Here is a 20,779-nt window from a genome sequence, read left to right as displayed (position 1 = left end):
GTCGGTACATAATGTTTAAGGATTTAAACGTTCAGGTTTAATTTTGGTTTAATTCTACAAAGTGAAACAAGCAAATTCCGTAAACGGAAATGTCACTTTGACACTTCAGAGAACTGTCAAACTTGTAGAAACTAGAAAGTAGCTTGTTGGAGTGTGGTTGGAGTGTTTCTTTCATCTGAACCGGAAAATATTAACAAATTAAATTCGTCTCGCTTAAGGCAGTTCTAACTAGAATCGATATAACAAGAAGATGCTCAGATATAGAGGAAAGAAGAATGTTATAGACAAAGTGAAGGAATTCGATGCATTTCCCAAAGTTCCGGAGGAAGTACGTCGACAGTACGCCAGTCGGTGGAACGTTCTCTGTTATCACTTTTTTTATTATACTGTGGTTAATTTATAGTGAAGTCGCGTACTATTTAGATAGTAATTTAGTTTTTAAATTCTCACCAGACACTGAAATGGACGAGAAATTGAGGATAAACATTGACATAACGGTTGCTATGCCGTGTTCGAACATTGGCGCTGATATTTTGGACTCTACATCGCAAAGCGTGTTCGGTTTTGGTGAGTTGACTGAAGAAGACACGTGGTTCGAACTTACACAGGAGCAGCAAGACGCATTCGGAGCTGTTAAATACTTAAACTCATATTTAAGGGAAGAATACCACTCAATATGGCAATTATTATGGAAAAAGGGTCATGGATCTGTTCGAGCTATTGTTCCGGCTAGGAAAACGAAGCCAAATCGAAGACCAGACGCATGCAGACTACATGGTATACTTACTTTGAACAAAGTAGCTGGTAATTTTCATGTGACGGCTGGGAAAAGTTTGCATTTGCCCCGTGGACATATTCACTTGAACATGTTATTTGATGACACACCTCAGAACTTCAGTCATAGAATACACAGACTTAGCTTTGGGAGTCCGGCTAATGGAATAATATACCCGCTCGAAGGTGATGAGAAGATAACAACGGATGAAAATATGTTGTATCAGTATTTTATTGAAGTTGTACCAACAGATGTAGATACAGCGTTTGAATCTATCAAGACTTATCAGTACTCAGTTAAAGAGTTAGAAAGACCGATCAGCCATTTGACAGGTTCTCATGGTGTACCGGGGATTTTCTTTAAATATGATATGGCTGCATTAAAAATTTACGTTTACCAAGAGAGAGAAAACTTTCTTCAGTTTATGTTAAGACTGTTCTCTATTATAGGTGGTATTTACATTATCGTAGGTTGCTTTAATGCTCTAGTGTTGAAAGTACAAAATATATTTATTAAGAAAGCGGCACCATCTGTGTTGAACCATACGCAGATGTTTGAAAAGAGACCGGTTCAGTTGAATCCGTTGCTGATACAGACGGACCTAAATGTTCCTTTAGGGATAGTGAAGCAATGATAGCAAAGAATTATTAGATGTAAGTTTAAATGTGAACTGAAATTTGTATATAAGAGATTCTTTTTGGCTGGCTCATGCAAAGGCCAGAGGTAACGTAACATAACTTTATTCTTAAGTTGAAGTCAAATAATCAAAGTCAATTCTTAAAGATTACAACAAATCTGATAAGGTGTTTAACTAGAGATGGGCGCTGACGGGTAAATACCGGGAAAATACCCATATCTACCCAATCTACCCGGTATTTACCCGTATCTACCCAAATGAGCGGGTATAAAAAATAATCTATGAAATTAAAGATTATTCTTAATTTACATGACTGAAATATATTTTTCTACTAAAATAAATATATATATTTGACTAACTAATATTTAAATGTTAACAGAGATTCCAAATATTCCATGTATCATGTGTAATTTACCACATTCAATTAAAAAGTTGTATTCCCCAGATGTTTTAGGCCCACTAAGTATTCAAATAACTTACTTAACTTAAAACACGGTGGACAGACAAATTCAAATTCATTAGCCAATGAGGTCACAGCTTTGCAAAACGCCAGGTAGGTACATCCGTATTGAAAGGGTGCAATAAGTCACTTGACCGGTCAGTTACTTTTTTTTATTTTTATTTATGGGATACTTATACTTTAGTTTGTACTTAGCTAAACAAGCGCCACGTCCATGTGTGATTTTAATTAACACTTGCTTTGAATTCGGACTGTAATAATGCCTTCTATGTGACTTCGGCTAGATACTGGACTTCGGCTAGATAGTAGGCTTTACCAAACAAACAGCAAGTAACATTTTAGTGCTATAATTTTGGTTTTCAACGCTAGAAGCTACTATAGATGTCGTATAAAGGTTTTCGGCGTGACCGCCTGTCGTATAAAAGCCTCCAGTAACACCTTTTAGCTCTATAAGCTTGTACCGCTAAAAGGTGTTATTAGGAAGTGATGTAATCGTTTATATCACCATTTTATAGAGCCACTATAGGCCTGGTCTATAACAGGATCAAATATGACTACTATAGGTCTATATTATTGTATAATAGTGTTAGGAATCACTGCTATGCAATCAATTTGCGCTATTAAGGTTCCCGACAAGCCGCTATAGTTGTTGCGTTATATAGCTAAAAGGTGTTATTAGGAAGTGATGTAAACGTTTATATCGCCATTTTATAGAGCCGCTATAGGCCTGGTCTATAACAGGATCAAATATGACTATTATAGAACAATATTACTGTATAATGGTGTTAGAAATCACTGTTATGCAATCAATTTGCGCTATTAAGGTTCCCGACAAGCCGCTATAGTTGTTGTGTTATACAGCTAAAAGGTGTTATTAGGAAGTGATGTAAACATTTATATCACCATTTTATAGAGCCGCTATAGGCCTGGTCTCTAACAGGATCAAATAAGAACAATATTATTGTATAATAGTGTTAGGAATCACTGTTATGCTATCAATTTGCGCTATTAAGGTTACCAACAAGCCGCTTATAGTATTTTTAGTAGTTGTGTTTTAACAGATTTAAAACCTAACTATACCACTATTTTTGGATATAGTGGCTTTGGAAAACACTGCTATAGTATTTAACACTGTATAGTAGTGATATGAATACCATTATAGAGCTATTTTGCTGTATAATGAAGTTTTCAGGATACGTTTATATAGCTTTGAAAAGGTTATAGTCGTTTTCAAATACCTTTTATATCTCATCGCCGTATACGCCACAATGACTCTTTAAAACACAATAGCGTTATAGCTGAGTTTACTATATGTTTTATAAACCAAATCAGATATATAAGAGTAGAAAACGATTACTTTTAAATGACAATTTTGACCTTAAAAGGCTGCTTTATGGTGTTTATACATCGTAATTATGAAATCAGGCCAAAGATGCGGTATCTGGTTCCGTACAGTGTTTTTCTAGAAATTAACTTTAAAAATACACATAGCGACCAATTGTAGTTTAGATTTTTCATACTAAAAAGAAAACAAGATTTATTAATACTGTTTAAAAGATCTTTCTATAGTAAAACATTGAAAACAAGTATTGTTTTCTATATAAAGAACTTATAAGTTAAACTGGATCATAGTTAAATTCTCATGCAACCCTAATTGAATCCACGATGGCGGGCTTATGGCAGTGAATGCGTATGATAAGTGATATAGTCGAACTATAAAAGCGTATGTTTTACTTCTTGGATCCATAGTAGAAACTATGGTGCCAATAATTTTATTGTATTGAATTATATATTTATTTATTTTATTCAAAACATGTATAAATCGAGGGCGCATTTAAAATACTCCATTAAACTAATATTCTTTTAACGGTAAAATTTCCATCGCATACCTTTTTGCAGTAATGATGATGATGATGATGATGATGATTCTAATGATGGAAGTATACGAAATCCAAATTATGTTAATTGACACTAAACTTCACAAGTTCACACGCCACTTTTCGTTAAGTTCCTCGTTTAGAACAGTTTTTGTTAAATATTACACACATTAAATTATTTTAGAAATTTCGCATTAAAAGAGACGTCAACTGCTATTATAGAACAAAATAACCTGTATAACGGAATCTCAAATGCTACTATAGCATAAATTGATACTATAATAGCGTTACTGTGTCCTCTATGTCAACAAATTAGCACAAGTCATCATTACATCACCATTATAGACCTTAAACGTCACGGATGATACTGCTATAGGCCTATTATATCACTAAATGGCTGCATAATTGCGCCAAATCGGCTCTACAGTACCAATATTGACTACTTATAGGACCATTTAGTGTGATTTAATTTGGTGTCCTCGACCACTATAGGACCAGAAATTGTTACTTGAGAGGAACTATAATAAGCACACAAAATTTCATCCCCATCGGTTCAGCCGTTTAGGAGGAGGAGGTAACTAACACACAAGCATGTCAATGATATTTAACAAATTCCTTATTCAATACAAATACTTCGATATATGTTTATAGAACTATATTAATAAAATATAAATATATTATACAATACCAAGAAAACATTTTTTCACGATTAAATTCAATTTATGACCCATTTTATTACAATATTTATTTATACCCACCCATTAGGGTAGAAAAGGTAAATATCGGGTAGATTGGGTAAATACCCGGTAAATACCCGATATCTACCCCGGGTATTTTCCCGCCGCCCATCTCTATGTTTAACACTTTCGCTACCAAGAACCCGTCTGGTGGGTACTCGACACTCGTAAACTTTGCTCTGAAGCTGGAGAACCCGCCTGGCGGGTTCTCGCCATACAAGCGGGCAGTTATAAAAACGGCCGTAAATATGTTAAGTTATAAAGAAAAGTCATAAATTTTTTTTTTCTTCTCCATCATGGCTTTGACTCGTCGCTACTTTTTAAAACGAGTGTTATTTATCACAGTAATTAGACCGCTGATTCAGCAAATAGTTCCGTAATTTTCCATTTCTCCTTCATTTTAAAAATCCATATTATAAGAATATAATATAATATGTATATAATATGGATTTTTAAAATGAAGGAGAAATGGAAAATTACGGAACTATTTGCTGAATCAGCGGTCTAATTACTGTGATAAATAACACTCGTTTTAAAAAGTAGCGACGAGTCAAAGCCATGATGGAAAAGAAAAAAAAAATTTATGACTTTTCTTTATAACTTAACATATTTACGGCCGTTTTTATAACTGCCCGCTTGTATGGCGAGAACCCGCCAGGCGGGTTCTAGAAAGCAGTTAGATGTGAAATGAATTTGCATGCCACTTTGTACTCTGTTATCAAGGTGTGCTTACGATTACTGAGTAATTGCTAAAACCATAAAATGATAAAAAACTGTTTGTTTACACATGTGTGAATTGTTTTAACTTGATTCATTGAAACTACTTTGCTTGTAAGTTTGTAACAATTTTTGTCATTAGTAAAAATTTAATAAAAATTATGTGGGGGGTCCCACACAAAAACGACAGGGTGTTATAAGCAGCTCTTGGCCGGTTTTTAATTCGTCCAATTTCTTGTCAGGCTGATATATGTATTTGTAAATACCTAGATATACAATTTGTAAAAATATAAAAATATGTATAACGATTATGATTTGTTCTCAGCTTTTACATTGACTTAAATGTTGTATTAGGTACAACATTTAAGTTTGTTAAAAGCTTTTACATTGTAAAAGCCTGCAACAGAAAATTCATAATCTGAATAATCATAATGCACGGATGGAGTTTCATACAATTTTGCAACTGTCCAGATTAGTCTGACAGATTGTATACAAATCTTCTTTTTCAGATTATGAATTTTAAGACTGTCTGTTACCGGCCTAAGTAATGCGCATATGAATTTATTACTTTATCAATGTCATCAATTAGTACTTGCTAAATTATTATTCAAGCTTATTAGCAAAACATACTTCCATGCTTTGTAAATTTGTCTACTTAGGTAAAGTATAGATAGGTACCTAGTTAGTTAACAAATCAAAAGATCTGCACATTTAGACATGTAGGTACACTTTTGTAATTCCAGTATTTTATACCTTATTTTAATTATGTATTTTATTACGACCTTGCTTATTGCTACAAATCTTGCGTTGTTTAAATATATGAATAGTTGACAAAATGTTACCAGTTTTATCAATATACATTTCCCCATTAAAATTTGGACCACCATACCTTGCTTTAATTACTCATACGATCGTCTACGGTCATGACCTCAAAACTGTTAAAGAAAATTTACCTACCTATCCCAAGGCCGTTTAAAAACACCACGCTTAAACACCTACAATAGGGCAAAAGTTTAAACTTCCCCTTAAATTTCGCACGCGGGGAGAGAAGGGCATTTTGTAAACGGTCCCGATCTTTCGTCTCTCTCTTCCCCGCATGCTCCGTGCCGTTCTGTCTCTTGCGCACGCTCCGGCCGCCGCTCTCGTCTCGGCCAACCAACCACTCGCGAGGCGGCTTCGCCCCACAACGGACGTACGGTCACGTTCGAAACACGAAATTCGCAACCGAAAAAGTTTTACAACTTTCAGTAACGGTTGCCCCGGCCCTTTATGACACAAAAGTCCCCCCCAAATGTCAAAAACAGTGCAGTGAATATAGTGAAAAGTCTCAAGTGTTGTGTGAGTGAAGTTAACTTTTTTTTTGCGATCACATTTTACCGTTTCAATTGAACGTTACTGTTTCGTTCGATAAAAAAGCGCGTTAAAGTCGCGTTCATCGCAAGAGGGCCGTATATGGTAAAGTTTATTCTCGGAGGTGAAAGTAGACCTTTGTTAGGTGCATAAAAGGACGCAGAGCAACAGCTCGCTGCATTTCGCGAGGTGAGTGGCGTTTTGGTTATTTTGCTTTAAATTTACAGTTAACTTTATCTCGGATGTTTTTATTGCGTTCATACCTACTGAGATACCGTTGTTTGCCTGGTATCATGTAAATAAGCAAACACGTATGAAGTGCTGACATTGTGTGCATCGTTTATTTAGTAGTCTGTTTAATAAACGACTCGCGTACGTCGATACAAGTATAAACTTAATTCAGAAACGCCACGTAAAACGCACCCGTTCGCAAATTTAAAACATGCCGTGCTGCGAATGCACTTTCCATTCACAGCATTCCGCGTCGTTACATTTTAAATGTAGAACGTGAATGAACTAGTGTTCTATTTTCGAAATGTTTTCGTTCAAAAACCGTATCGTTAACGCCGGTAACAGCTGAACGTTTAAAACGATGGTGCCATTCATGCCATGCACCGGCGACTGTAGCCACTGTAGGTCAGTGCCCTGTACCCTACCTGTTGACTCCCTGCCAAGCCGGTTTGCCCACTGCCGCCGGTCAAACTGAAAAAATATGTCAGGTTTCTGAACTGACATTGACTAATAAATGGTTTGTTTTTGTACGCATAACGTCTGCTCGGACGAATTCGCATTATGTCAGCCAAAAAAGCAGAATGATGACCGAGATAGGCGTCAAAAGTCATTAAGATGTTTTGAATGTAAACATTCCAGATAATAGTTTTTTAAGAGAAACATCCGTCGTAAAAACGGATGTGGCTGTCAAGAAGATGATTTAAGCCCTATAAAAAAAAGTATTTAGGGAAACCCCCATCTATAGATGACAAATTGCAACACCACAGATAATAGCCCAAAACATTTTACGGCAGACTACGGAACACAATGGAGGAGAAATGTACCATTTGAACGCTTGGTTTTACATTTTGTAACCATAACAGCGATTTGTCATGAAAGCGTTACTAACGCAAGTTATGTTAATTTAGTTATAATGCACGCTTAATTGTTTTTTAATAGCAAGTTTATTGACTTCCTCAGTTACTTTTCTAATCAGGAGTGCCTTTAAAAGCCTGTTATCGAAATAACCTACCTATTGATGACAACCATTACTTTAAACTAGTTTTAGAACGAATGATTGATGTTGATGTTGGTTTTAAAACGTGTGTTCTTATTTAAACACATAATACAAAAACCTTCCTGAGCAAACAGTTTTTTGTTCGACCTTGAGCGACTGTAAGAGACTAAATATTTGAACACGCCTCTTTCCAAAGTTACCTCCGTGGCTTAAAACGACTTGTATCCAGATCCAGGGGATCGATTTTTGAATCTCACTTTCACTAAAATACCGGTTGAAAACGGTGAATTGCCTATTATTTTCAGTGACAAAATTCGAACGCCGTGAGACTCACGCAGGTCATAATTTATTGCGTCTCAGTTCAGTGTATCGTGAGCAAAATGCTTATTCCTATTTGTTCGATGGTCTCCCAAGGGACGGCGAACTTGCTAAGTGATGTACAACACACCAAGGATGTGGTACACTTCGTTTTTATTATTCAGACTATTGTATGTTTCTTTGTACGGCTGTTATTTTCGAGGTTTCAAAAGGTGTCCGTCCTGGGAGGATCGTTTGTGTTTTTGTATTTGAAACTTGCCGCAAATGCTACTTTGATCACTTCATCCGTATACTTATTACTTAATTATATGTACCTATACATTTACAAGTACATTTTCAGTTATGTGTTGAAGATCCAACAAATATGTTCAGTGTTCCACATAGCGTAATAATAGCGGGAATGGATGGGTTCAACTAAACCGATCGGTATCAAAACGCATAGATCTCCGATTTATCCTACATGTTTCACTTTATTGTGAAGATTTAAGACTTGTGGTACAATAAATATCTCATTCTTTCACTAACAATAGTTATTTGTTATACAAGGGGGCAAAGTTGTATTTTAACGCCGAGTGTGGAATTGAAAAACGAGAAAGTGAAAGGATTCTATAGTTGAAGTTGGTTCGAGAATAGAATCCTGAACTTGCGAGATTTTTTAACACGAGAGTAAATACATTTGCAGTGCCGAGTGTAACACAAAACTTTTCCCCTCACTATAGCGAGGAAACTACAACGCAAAAAATGCGTTTATCACTGCTTCCAGTAGTTCCACAGGTGGTAAATCATCTTTATTACTAGATTCACCTACGTTTATAAATTTTAAAGCTGTTAATTTGACTTTATTCAAGGTCAAATTACTTTACCCACTAGTGGATAAAATACGTTTTTACCCGCTGGTATTAAAGGACAAAACACGTGTTTCCGAGCTAGTGAGGGGAAAACAACTTTACTAACCATATACCGATCTCGCCATCCCTGTTCTATTTCTGATCCTGTCTCTCGGTCTGTCACAGCAGGCTTTAGCTCTTCTACAAAGTTCAGAAGCACTTCCTTCGATACTTGCTATTTTTAAGTTTACTGTAGTAACTGGTGTTCAGTCCTGATTTAGTATTTGGTTGGATTTGGACTTTGGACTCTTTCTAATCTTAGAATTGATTTGTTTTATCTGATGTTAAGTCAATCCAGACGCAACCAGGGGCGGCTCACTCCGCGATCCTTTCACCGCGCTACAAGTACATGCCGGCGGCCGCGAGTTCGCGGCCCATTCACTGGCGACGACCTTCGCGCGGCGCAATAGAATTCAATGTCGTCTGCTCGCGTGCGGTCCGTTTGTTAATGTAGGTAAGAATTTAGAATGGCGGCGTTTTGTGAACATCAAAGGAGTGAGCCTTCTGTACTTGTACTATTATATATTCTGTGACGCAACTAGACCTATGTCATCCCGTGTGATACTTGTGTGACGTAAGGAACAGCGGGGCAAATATCGACTGGGGGCAATTATAACTGATTCATTTTTTCCATTATTACGCTATTGAGTTCACTCAACACGCGTGCCATATATAACCAGTGGGCACTCAATTTGATAATGCAAAAATTGTAAAACATGAAAAAAAATTGATCAGTTGCATTTGCCCACCAGTCAGAATTAACCCTGTACCGTATGTTGTGTGTAACTTTGACGTGTCACAGTCTTATCTTAGAACTTAAAACACTTTATTTTAAATAACACTCTTAAACTAAAAACAATAATGATAATCATAAACTAAACCTTGATCTAAAAATAAATACCTATAGACATATAAACTAAAAATATTAAAAACTAGGTAAACTCCTTCCTTAGGCATGGTGCCGTCTTTTATTATAATTAATTAATTATACATGTTATATTTTCTGAGCAGTAACAATAACAATGGGCCTGTATTTTTTTTCTTAAGGTTAATATTGTTGTAACTACACGCATTTATCAAACAATTGTGTTTGTTCAAACAAAGGTATTTTTTATATAAACTAAAATAATCCTTGGCAAAACTATTTAAAGTAAAATAATACGAAAAAAAACCGGGGTTTCTTTGATCTGATTCTGTTACTAGGATATTTATTCAGTTCGGAGAAAACGTAAAAAGATTGATGAAAAAGATATTTCATTATTTCAATCTTTTCAAGACCATTATGTAGTATCCGTTAGGTAATACCTACATTTAGTTACCTACATAACTCAACTAAGTAATTAAGTATAAGTATGTAAGTACGTCCATTATATCACAAATCAATATGTGCTTATGTGAGTCATTGGGCAGTGTGGGCTTGGTCTAGCCAGAATAATTCAGTAATTAGATCTAGTGACATAAACGTACAGTTGACATGTAACTATATATATTGTAACCATGCAGGTTGTAAGATGTTTGATGTTGATGATTTTTGATATCTATTTATATCTATTATCATCTGCGAAGGAATTCAAAGGTGTTTATATGAAGTCCCCAATCCGCATTGGGCTATCTGCGAAGGAATTCAAAGGTGGGGGGGGGGGGGACTATAGCCCGATGTATGAGAGGGGGAGTGGGACGTATACAGGGTGTTTGGTAACCGGATGCAAAGCCGAAAGTAGGAGATAGTCTAGGTCATGTAGAACACTTTTTAGCCATACTTGTCTTAGACAAATGTTATTTTTTAATTTTTTTTTATCGTACTTTGAAATCACTTAAATCATTTACATTTTCATGTAACTAAAATTTTAAATCGCTGTCAACTTGTTTTCTTTAGACAAAGATGTTTGAAATCACTTTTCTAGTGTTTGATAGACATTGCACAATACGAAATAAAACGAAAAAAATCTACCTGCAGTATAAAAAAGTACTAATTATCGATTTAGTCTGAAGTTTTGCAGTTTTCTCCGACAAATCTTAAAATTTAAATTTGAAAAAAACTAATAACATTTGTCTAAGACAAGTATGGCTAAAAATGTTCTACATGGCCTAGACTATCTCCTACTTTCGGCTTTGCATCCGGTTTCCAAACACCCTGTATAGGTTCAATTATTTATTTATTTTATTTTTGATATGATATGTCTCTCAATCAAAGTACCTATCGTTTACCCAACCTAGCCACAATCATCATTCGAAAACTGTATTTCCATAACAAAATTTGTGATCGACACGACGACGACGATTCAGTATCAATAATATTTCAAATACGTTCATTATTTTGGCAACACCGGTTGGCACTATTTAAAGTAGTTGTATGTAGTAAAAGTATTCCATCCCTTTACAAGTTTCACCTCCTTTGGTTTTATAAACACACACATCCGTTAGCAAATTTAACGGATGTTTTCAGTAACCGTTTTTACATATACATACATACCGTTTTTTTTTTTCAACAACTAAGGGCATTGACATACAACAGGATGCGGGGTAGGGGTTTAGTAATCCGATAGTCACTTGTCTGATCGATAGCATGGTTTAAAAAAAAACTAAAAAAGGTGAGACTTGTGTGATGGTTCTAAAATTGTGGGAAGATTTATGGAGTGTCTGTTGTTTCTAAGGGATGGATATTTTGGGAGCTTTGGAAGATTAAATTAGCTTGTGTGCACGGCTGCACCCTCATATTGGGCACCTTTTTACTCAGACAGAAAGGCGATTGTATCAGAGTAGCGAAAACGGTCCACATGAGAGGACATTGTTCAAGCTGGTGTCCTTAGAACTTGTACACTCCTTTTTGCTGTGTAATACCTACTTATACTTAACACAACAAAGGGGAGTGTACAAGTTTCTAATGAGGTGGCAACGCGTATGTGACACTTATTGAGTTGAAGGCGTCCATAGGTTACAGTGACCGCTTTCCATCAGGCGGACCGTATGCTTGTTTGCCACCGACGTAGTATAAAAAAAATTGACACTCAATACAAGTGTCCTAAGTCGACGCTGTGTAGGGTGGACGCCCGCTCTTTCGCCTCGCCGCATGCTCCGCTTTGAGCGTCCACTCAGGCCTCACACTAAGAGCTGAAGCTGAAAAGCGAGCTCTTCCACTCATCCAAAAAGGTTAAAAGGTTAGGCAGCGTCCACACTCATGAGACGCATGTCTTGCGCCGCGGAACGGACGTCTCCGCCACGCCGCCTGAATGTAATTCAAAAAACGTCTCCTCAGTACATTTCCATTATCTTCCGCGCCGCAAGACATGCGTCTCATGAGTGTGGACGCTGCCTTAAAGGTGCCAAAAGTGTTCAACTAAGTTTTGAGAACACGCTACCGAAATTGTAAATTGAATTCACAATATTTTGCTTCATTTTACAAGGGGTGGCAACTGACAGAATTTAGTGTGTGAGTAATGACGTATGGCTGGGCAGTTGTCGGTTTTCTCTTTTAAAGGCGTTACAGCCGCGGGTGGGCCTTAGCCTGGTCAAGCAGGTCTCTCCAGTCCGATCTATTTGTGGCCTTCCTTCTCCAACTTTTCACTCCTAGGGTCCTGATGTCCTGGTATACGCCGTCTAACCATCTGAGCTTGGGCTTGCCTCTACCTCTGCCGTTCTCCGGTCCGCCATCTATGTCGCCGCGAAAGATGCGTTTGGGTGTATTAATCATGGCCTCGTCCATTCTAATCACGTGTCCTGCCCATCGCAGGCCGTCCGATTTTTATGGTCTTAATGACGTTAGGCTCATTGTACATTTGTTATAGCTCGTGATTATAACACGTTCTCCATCTCTCATCCTCCATCTCATAAACCTTAATAAGTTATATGGAGTAAAAAGCAGTGGCGTGGCGTGAAAATTTTCTTTGATAAAGCCGGAAGGATTTTCGGGATCTGTTTTGTATGAACTTCTACAGATACTGGAGAATTTTAGGGAATCGAGTGGTATCGACGCCCCGCTGTAAAAAGCTACCATCAAGGCCAGAAAATAAATTACACGTCGAAAGCAGCAACATTGATCGAAATCCCCCTCGCTGTTGGAACACGTGTCTATCACTGTTACACCTGCAAACTTATAAATGATATCTTTTTATAAATATGTTATAATTTCACGCAATGTCGGAAAACTCCAACAGGTGTTCCATACTTCCATACACACACAATGACAAACGTCACAGCAATGGAATGTAGAATATAGCAAACTTCAAACCTTACAACTTTACTAATAACCATATACCTTATAGCCTTTATAGTAAGGTCTAAAGTCAATTAACAGCTGACAACTGAGTCTTACCGCGAATCCCGAAGTTTGCAAAATGGCGAGTGGTGATGTACATAGAATGATAGTAGTGACTTCGTTCTTCGCAGTAGGCCCTGAACTGAACTGACCTGTACCTTGTAGTCTTTGAAATAAAGACTATGAATAGTGAACATATGTCTTGTAGTGATGGTACGAAACGAAGTATGTGACATATGATATGAGATATCGGACTCTTTCATTGTTTTGTATTGGTATCCGGTAATTATGGATGCTTTGTAATGAAGGAATTTCTTTGTTTTCTTTCAGTCAAGGACCACAGATGGCCGTAATAAATTCATGACAAAGTAAAGGACAAAAGGACTCTACCTAATAGGATCACGTACCCCAGACTTCAGACCAACAGAGGGTTTATATTTTTAATTTTTTACATAGCTTGGTGATTCTTTGCTACACATTTTAACTTGCCTTAAAATCTTCAAATTAAAGGCTGTATTGACATGGCAAATGTTACCGAACCCAAGCTATAGAAACCAGCCTTTTTTGACTTCTTTTGAGTCATCTTTAATCCAATTTTCTTAGATTTTTTTTATCATTACTGCTTCTATTAAAAAAAAAATATAATTTGTAATAAGAATTCGTCTTATAAACATAACTAAGCCTTTTCCATCAGTGATTATTTCAAGAAAACATCACAAATGAATTCTGCTTCTGCGTTTCGCGATATAATTTCCAAAATCGGCTTTCACGAAATTAAATTAGGCAAGAATCGTACCGAAGTTGTACAATTCCATTAGCAAAAGTCACCTTTTCAAGGCCGTCTAGTGAAAACATTTATATAATCGGAGAAATTGCACACACTTGTATTGTATGTTGAATTTTAATTTTTACAATTGTGTGTGTTAGGTAATGCGTTACTGGCAGTATGGTCATTTTCGTAATGAGTTTGAAATTCGAACGTAAGTTGTAACTGGCCAGTATTTAATATGCTGCGTCAACTATTATTGAGATTTGAGACTCGGAGTGACTAAGGGCCGGTTGCATGAAACCGTCTGTCACCGTTATCTAAAGCGTTCGTTAAATTTTATTGTATGGGAAGTTCCATAGACGTCTACTGGCCCTAAGTCAATTTTATTTTATATGTTATTATAATGCTTAGCTTAGATCATATAGTAATTGTGTAAAAATACGTTTCGTCTTAGCTCGCTTTTTCTCAAGTAGCCTATACGTATCATGACATGAAAAGTGCGCGTAGTAGAAAAAGTTTTTTTTTTTTTAGTTTGGGGTTTATTTAATTAAGAAAGTGATAAAGACATCAAAAATTATAAACTAATAAGTTATAAAAACCAAGTAAATTAACTTAAATCAAATATAGCCTAAATTAAAACTAAAATAAAAATTCCCCCTTCGGCAATGTTCCGTAGATGCTGGCAGCAGTGGCAGCATGCTGGAAAAAGTTTAGATCTTAGATGACTCACTTTAAATTCGTTGCCAACTTATTTTCCGCCTGACTCTTATCATTGCTCCTGTCCTGTATTCTAGATAATATTAAGGAAAAGGGAAAACACAGGGTTCCTCGTGATAAATGATAAAACTCGGCGAGCACATTATTGCCAAATGTCATGATTTACGGAGCAGTCGTATATCACGGACAAGGACTTTCTCGGATACTCTACTCGTGACTTAGATACCTAATGTATACCTAATAGTGTGTTATGCGATAGTTTAGGGTTGCCCGTGTAGTGACGGGTTAAGAATTTCGCATCCCCCTTTCTTCCCGTGGGTGTCGTAGAAGTCGACTGTGGGATATGGGTTAAATTGTAACGTAGCCGAGAGATTGGCAACCTGTCACTGCTATGTCACAGTGTCGTTTCCTTTCAACCCCTTATTTCCCAAGAGTGGCACTGAAACTTGAGTAGTTTCATGTGCTCTGTCTACTCTACCCCTTTAGGGAACATACTCAAAATATATTTGTGCCGTTTTTTGCACCAAGTTACAACCACAAACAAGGCACATATATGCGTGCGCGTCGCGATAATTGTGCGTCTACGCATGTATTTACATGTAGCAAGTTAGCAACGCTTTCTTCACATTGTTACCTCATGGGTTTAGGGCATTCACCCTTTAATAGGAAAACATAAGAAATACTCGTAGGTATACGTATTTTTCCTTACATTGCAAAAAAGGAATTTGGAATTTATTTGGGATTTCATAACGGTTTTCGGTAATAATATCTTTGATATCTTTTTCTGTCAAAGAAATTACATTTTTGATTTTAGGGACTTGAAAAGCCTTGCAAAAAATGCCAAAAGCACCATTTAATAATTTCTTTGCTCCATGTGTGGACCAAAACTAGCGTAAAGTGGACGGAAACTTACACAATGAAATATAACCTAATCACAAGATTAAAATTTTGAAAAATCCCCCGACCGCGACATAGTCAACCGATTTTCATGAAACATGGCTAAGTACACTTCCGACTAACTCAGCTTTCAAACAAAAAAAAACTATTATCGGTTCATCCGTTCGGGACCTACGATGCCACAGACAGACACACACACAGACAGACAGACAGACACCCACGTCAAACTTATAACACCCCGTCGTTTTTGCGTCGGGGGTTAAAACCCATGACTAAGAATAGCTTACCGCTTTCAATCACAATACGAAAGTTTCCAGAAACTTCCCTATTGTTTACCCACTCGTATCCCGCACTAATTCCAGCCCCCATTTCCGTTAGTACTCAGTACTCATACCCAATAGTTAGGTCTCAACTTTTTAATAAACCACGCGTGCCCTGAACCCACAACAATGCCTACCAACATAACCTATACACAACATGTACAGAAGGTATAAAATCTATGCGGACATAGTGCCAAAAATATCTATCCACATCCTTAACGTATAAGAAATAAAGTCGTGAATACATAATTTTGGCGCTTTGTTGTTCGAATCTATATTACATGTACCAATCTTCAATTATATATCATATCATATAATTATATCATATCATGTTATTGCATGTACCAATCTTCAATTATATTGATCCCATTTGATGAAATATTTGTGCAGATTATAAACCCTTTAAAACATTGACATACAGTTCATTATTGCTTAGTCTGAACCGCATGTGATTGTTCGAATTTCAAATCGAACGCTTAAACAAAACACAGTCGATGCCTCACATCTGGTTGCGTATTCCAATCGATCAAAAAGAGCGGGTGAGTCGCCCGTTCAGAACAACCAGCGTATAGAGACCTCTACTTTCATAGTAACTACTGAGTTGAGCTACAGCGCGCTTATACTGTTCGATTTACATTCAATCGGTAAGCGTTTACAATAACACTAACAATGTATAAATTCATTGTTCTTGGTATGTTCTTGGTCCTTTCCGTCCAGTATCTTGCTTTATTTGAAATACAACTTTAGTATATACAGGAGAAGGGAGATATTTGTATGAGAAGTAATTTGCGAGAACAAATGGTTTTTTAGGGTTCATATATCACGTAAAGATTGAAAGCACGTGCGGATTGTGTAATTGTTAATTGGTAGGTATTTTATAGTTAATAAATTGGCATTGCGTCTTGTATTTTATATAATTAATCCTTTCAATACGAGCTGATACGATTGTGAGGGTTGTTAACATATAAATGACAATTTTAACACATGTCATTAAAATTCTAAACTACACTGAGAGAAAATACAACCAGTTTTCATGTTCGTTCAACAAGTTTTTTGGTTAAAATAGCGCCTACGTGCTCTTTGGTTCAAACAACAAGCTACTTGTCATTTGAATCGGCAATATATTTGAATCAACAAGTCGATTTTATAAAAACAACCTGACACATATTGTTTTAAACATACGTTTTGCTGATTCAAACGGATAAACCGCAACAAGTCGAACTTGTTAAATTCACAATGCAAATTTCTCTCAGTGTAAGTTAGCAAATCTCAATTTCTCGTTTTGAGAAGGAGTGACGAGTGCGACACCTGTTTTATGATTTTTTTTAAACATGGTCTAAAACACTTTTATCGAAATGATTTTAGTAAAGGGTGTCACATACATTGAAGTATAATGTACTATAGTAATAGCTCAATGGTCACATATACGTAAAATCGACATGTTTGGATTTTAACTTTGACTTTTCTAAAAATTCAAGACAGATTTTAATTTTAAAGTAATTAAAACAAAAGTTATGACCAAAAACAACAGTTTTTGACCCTAAAATTTTTCAACTTTGATGGCAAATATCACAGAAACAATGAGCTGTGAAGGAATTATGAGATACTAGCTTTTGCCCGCGGCTTCGCTCGCGTTAGAAAGAGACAAAAAGAAGCCTATGTCACTCTCCATCCCTTCAACTATCTCCACTTGGAAAATCACGTCAATTCGTTGCTCCGTTTTGCCGTGAAAGCTGGACAAACAAACAGACACACACACTTTCCCATTTATAATATTAGTATTGAATATGGATGTACCTACTAATTTGTTTAAAAACGATGCTGTTAATATGATAGGCTTTAGAAACTATCATAATATCAATGGATTCACATCGAAGGTCATTGGCGCAGGGAACGCCCTTAACTCTACCATTCAGACCTCAACTGTATCCCAAACTATTAAATAGGTTCCTCACACTGAACATATCCCCAATCTCTTGATGACGTCATTGATGGCCGATTGCCCATAGATGTCTTTTCAAAAGAACTTATTGCTCTATGCAACAGGAGTTATTTATCTATGAAAACTTAGAAAAAAACCCTTGTTGACATAGAGAAATAAGCCGTTTTGAAAAGACACTCCTCAGATGGCGTAACAAGCATGTCAGCGATATTATTAGGTTACATTACATTATATGGGTAATAAAATGGGTGCTCGTTCAGATAAAGTAGTATACGGACCAGCAGGGTTCGAGGATAATATATCAAGATATAGATCCGATATCCGATATATATCGGATATTTATATCCAACTGTGTTCGACGATATATATCAATAGTTATAAATGAGCATTTCATATTTTTTTTAGGGAATTTTAGGTCAATTGTACTTAGAATCACGAGTACTTTCAATCTCACTGGTAGACAAAAAGTGTCCCAGAACTTCCATACATTTTTGTTACTTTCCTCTTTTGTTACCCTACACAACATGTACGGAAAATGGTAACAAAATAAGAAAAAATCGTATGGGACAATTTTTTTAACTACTAGGATTGAAATAGCTCATTGAATGAGTAGAAATACCATTTTTTTTTTAATATGACATAAAAGTGGCGAAAAAAAAGAAATGCTTAAATATCCGATATATGTATATAATTATGTATCATCTTTTTATAATTATTGAAATACAAAAATGGTAACTAAAATGTAACATTGTTAAAAATATAGTTTTTAAGTGTTTGTTACTGTTTTTCTATATCTAAAGATTTTTCTTTATCTAAAGTAGTATTCATAAATAATGCAACAAAGTAATAATATGCCTTCCATACAAAATGGATATACAGAGTGGGGCCTGTAACAAAGGCGAATAATTGAACTCTAGGCTATTCTCTTTATACTGATCAACGTTTGTTCGGCGACTTTTAAAAATAACTTGTATTTTGATTTTTATCACCCTTGAAAGTTTTTTCTAAGAGGTAATGTATTGCGAATTCTGTTAAGTCTAAAGTGTGACAGACAACGTCAATGACAACAATAATGGCGTACATTGAAGCTAATCTTATACTTTTAAACGAGCAATTCTTGTATATTTATTTATTTATTTATTTATTTATTTATATATATATTTATTTACACTGACGATCTCGGAAACCGCTCTAACGATTTCGCAGAAATTTGTTATGTGGGGGTTTTTGGGGGTGAAAAATCGGTCTAACTTATCCTTAGGTCCCGGAAAACGCGAATTTTCGAGTTTTCATGCGTTTTTCTTCGCGCGCCATCTCGTGTGCAGTAGTTGTACTGTTAAGACCGAATTCTTTCGGTCGATGTAAGTACTATTTATTGCAAACACTAGATGGCGACACAGGTCAAGGCTAAAACGAATAGAAAATACACTATTTGAGTTTTTGTGGCGAAATGCGCGCCATCTCGTGTGGAGTAGTTGTGTTGTTAAGGCTGAGAATTCTTTCGCTCGATGTAGGTACTATTCATTTTTAGGGTTCCGTAGTCAACTAGGAACCCTTATAGTTTCGCCATGTCTGTCTGTCCGTCCGTCCGTCCGTCCGTCCGTCCGCGGATAATCTCAGTAACCGTTAGCACTAGAAAGCTGAAATTTGGTACCAATATGTACATCAATCACGCCAACAAAGTGCAAAAATAAAAAATGGAAAAAAATGTTTTATTAGGGTACCCCCTGATATTTTTTTAAATTCCAACCCCAACGTGTGATATATTGTTGGATAGGTATTGAAAAATGAATAAGGGTTTACTAAGATCGTTTTTTGATGATATTAATATTTTCGGAAATAATCGCTCCTAAAGGAAAAAAAAGTGCGTCCCCCCCCCTCTAACTTTTGAACCATATGTTTAAAAAATATGAAAAAAATCACAAAAGTAGAACTTTATAAAGACTTTCTAGGAAAATTGTTTTGAACTTGATGGGTTTAGTAGTTTTTGAGAAAAATACGAAAAACTACGGAACCCTACACTGAGCGTGGCCCGACACGCTCTTGGCCGGTTTTGAACTAGATGGCGACACATGTCAAGGATACGAAACAGAACCGAGCGAAGCTCGGTTGCCCAGATATTATTTATTTTGTATGAAAAATTAAAAATTCAAAGACTTCATAATTTTTAAAAGTCACTGAACAAATGTTGATCAGTATAAGGAGAATAGCCTACCGTTCAATTCTTCGCCTTTGTTACAGGCCCCACTCTGTATATTAAAGTTGATATATATCCGATATATATCATAAATATTTATTATAAACATCGGATATTTTCGAACCCTGCGGACCAGTGTGTAGCCGAATGCTCAAACGCTCACGAAACGAAACGCTCGTAGATATCTATCTCTATCGCTCTTGCGTATTGGCGCGACAGAACAGAACCAGACTACCATTATCGGCGTTCCGTTTTCGTTTCGCGTCGTAGAAATGCCATTCGGCTACGGGGTCTATTCTAAGAATCGAAGTCGCATGAACTACTTATCAGTGTCAACAATTTATGTAACCATAAACTGGATGAAGATATATTAGAATAGACCTGTCCGAAGTGTCTGGGGACCGATTTTTGAGTCTCACTGTCACTAAAATACCGGTTGAAAACGGTGAATTGCCTATTATTTTCAGTGACAATTTTCTGAATTCGAACGCCGTGAGACTCAAAAATCGGCCCCCTGGTGTGGTCTGACTGAGTGTAACTTATCATGCTAATGTGTGAATCAATTGAGTGTGACCTATAATGTTAAAAAGAGGCCCGGGAAAAGATAGATCCATCATTATCATACGGCGAAATCTAGTGCTACTTACTTATAGACCACTAGCATTTGCCCGCGGCTTCGCTCGCGTTAGAAAGAGA

At 36.4% G+C, this 20,779-nt stretch overlaps 2 protein-coding genes across 2 annotated transcripts in view; both read left to right on the top strand.

Moving 5' to 3' along the window:
- The first annotated feature begins 162 nt into the window (after positions 1-162).
- Positions 163-1,580, top strand: LOC125235892 (endoplasmic reticulum-Golgi intermediate compartment protein 2-like). The gene is given in 2 exon segments (XM_048142521.1): positions 163-325; positions 327-1,580. Coding segments are annotated over 2 exon segments (1,158 nt in total). The 5' UTR covers positions 163-250; the 3' UTR covers positions 1,410-1,580.
- Positions 1,581-6,349: 4,769 nt separating this feature from the next.
- The window catches only part of LOC125235742, a 303,327-nt gene continuing 288,897 nt past the window's right edge, over positions 6,350-20,779 (top strand). The window contains exon 1 of the mRNA XM_048142321.1: positions 6,350-6,742. The gene's annotated coding sequence lies outside the window, so the exon portion shown is untranslated. The remainder of the gene's footprint in view (positions 6,743-20,779) is intronic.

The sequence above is a fragment of the Leguminivora glycinivorella genome, chromosome 18 (assembly GCF_023078275.1).
Source record: "Leguminivora glycinivorella isolate SPB_JAAS2020 chromosome 18, LegGlyc_1.1, whole genome shotgun sequence".
Classification (NCBI taxonomy): domain Eukaryota; kingdom Metazoa; phylum Arthropoda; class Insecta; order Lepidoptera; family Tortricidae; genus Leguminivora; species Leguminivora glycinivorella.
Note: the sequence above shows the minus strand (reverse complement) of the source record. Positions and strands in the feature narration are given on the sequence as shown.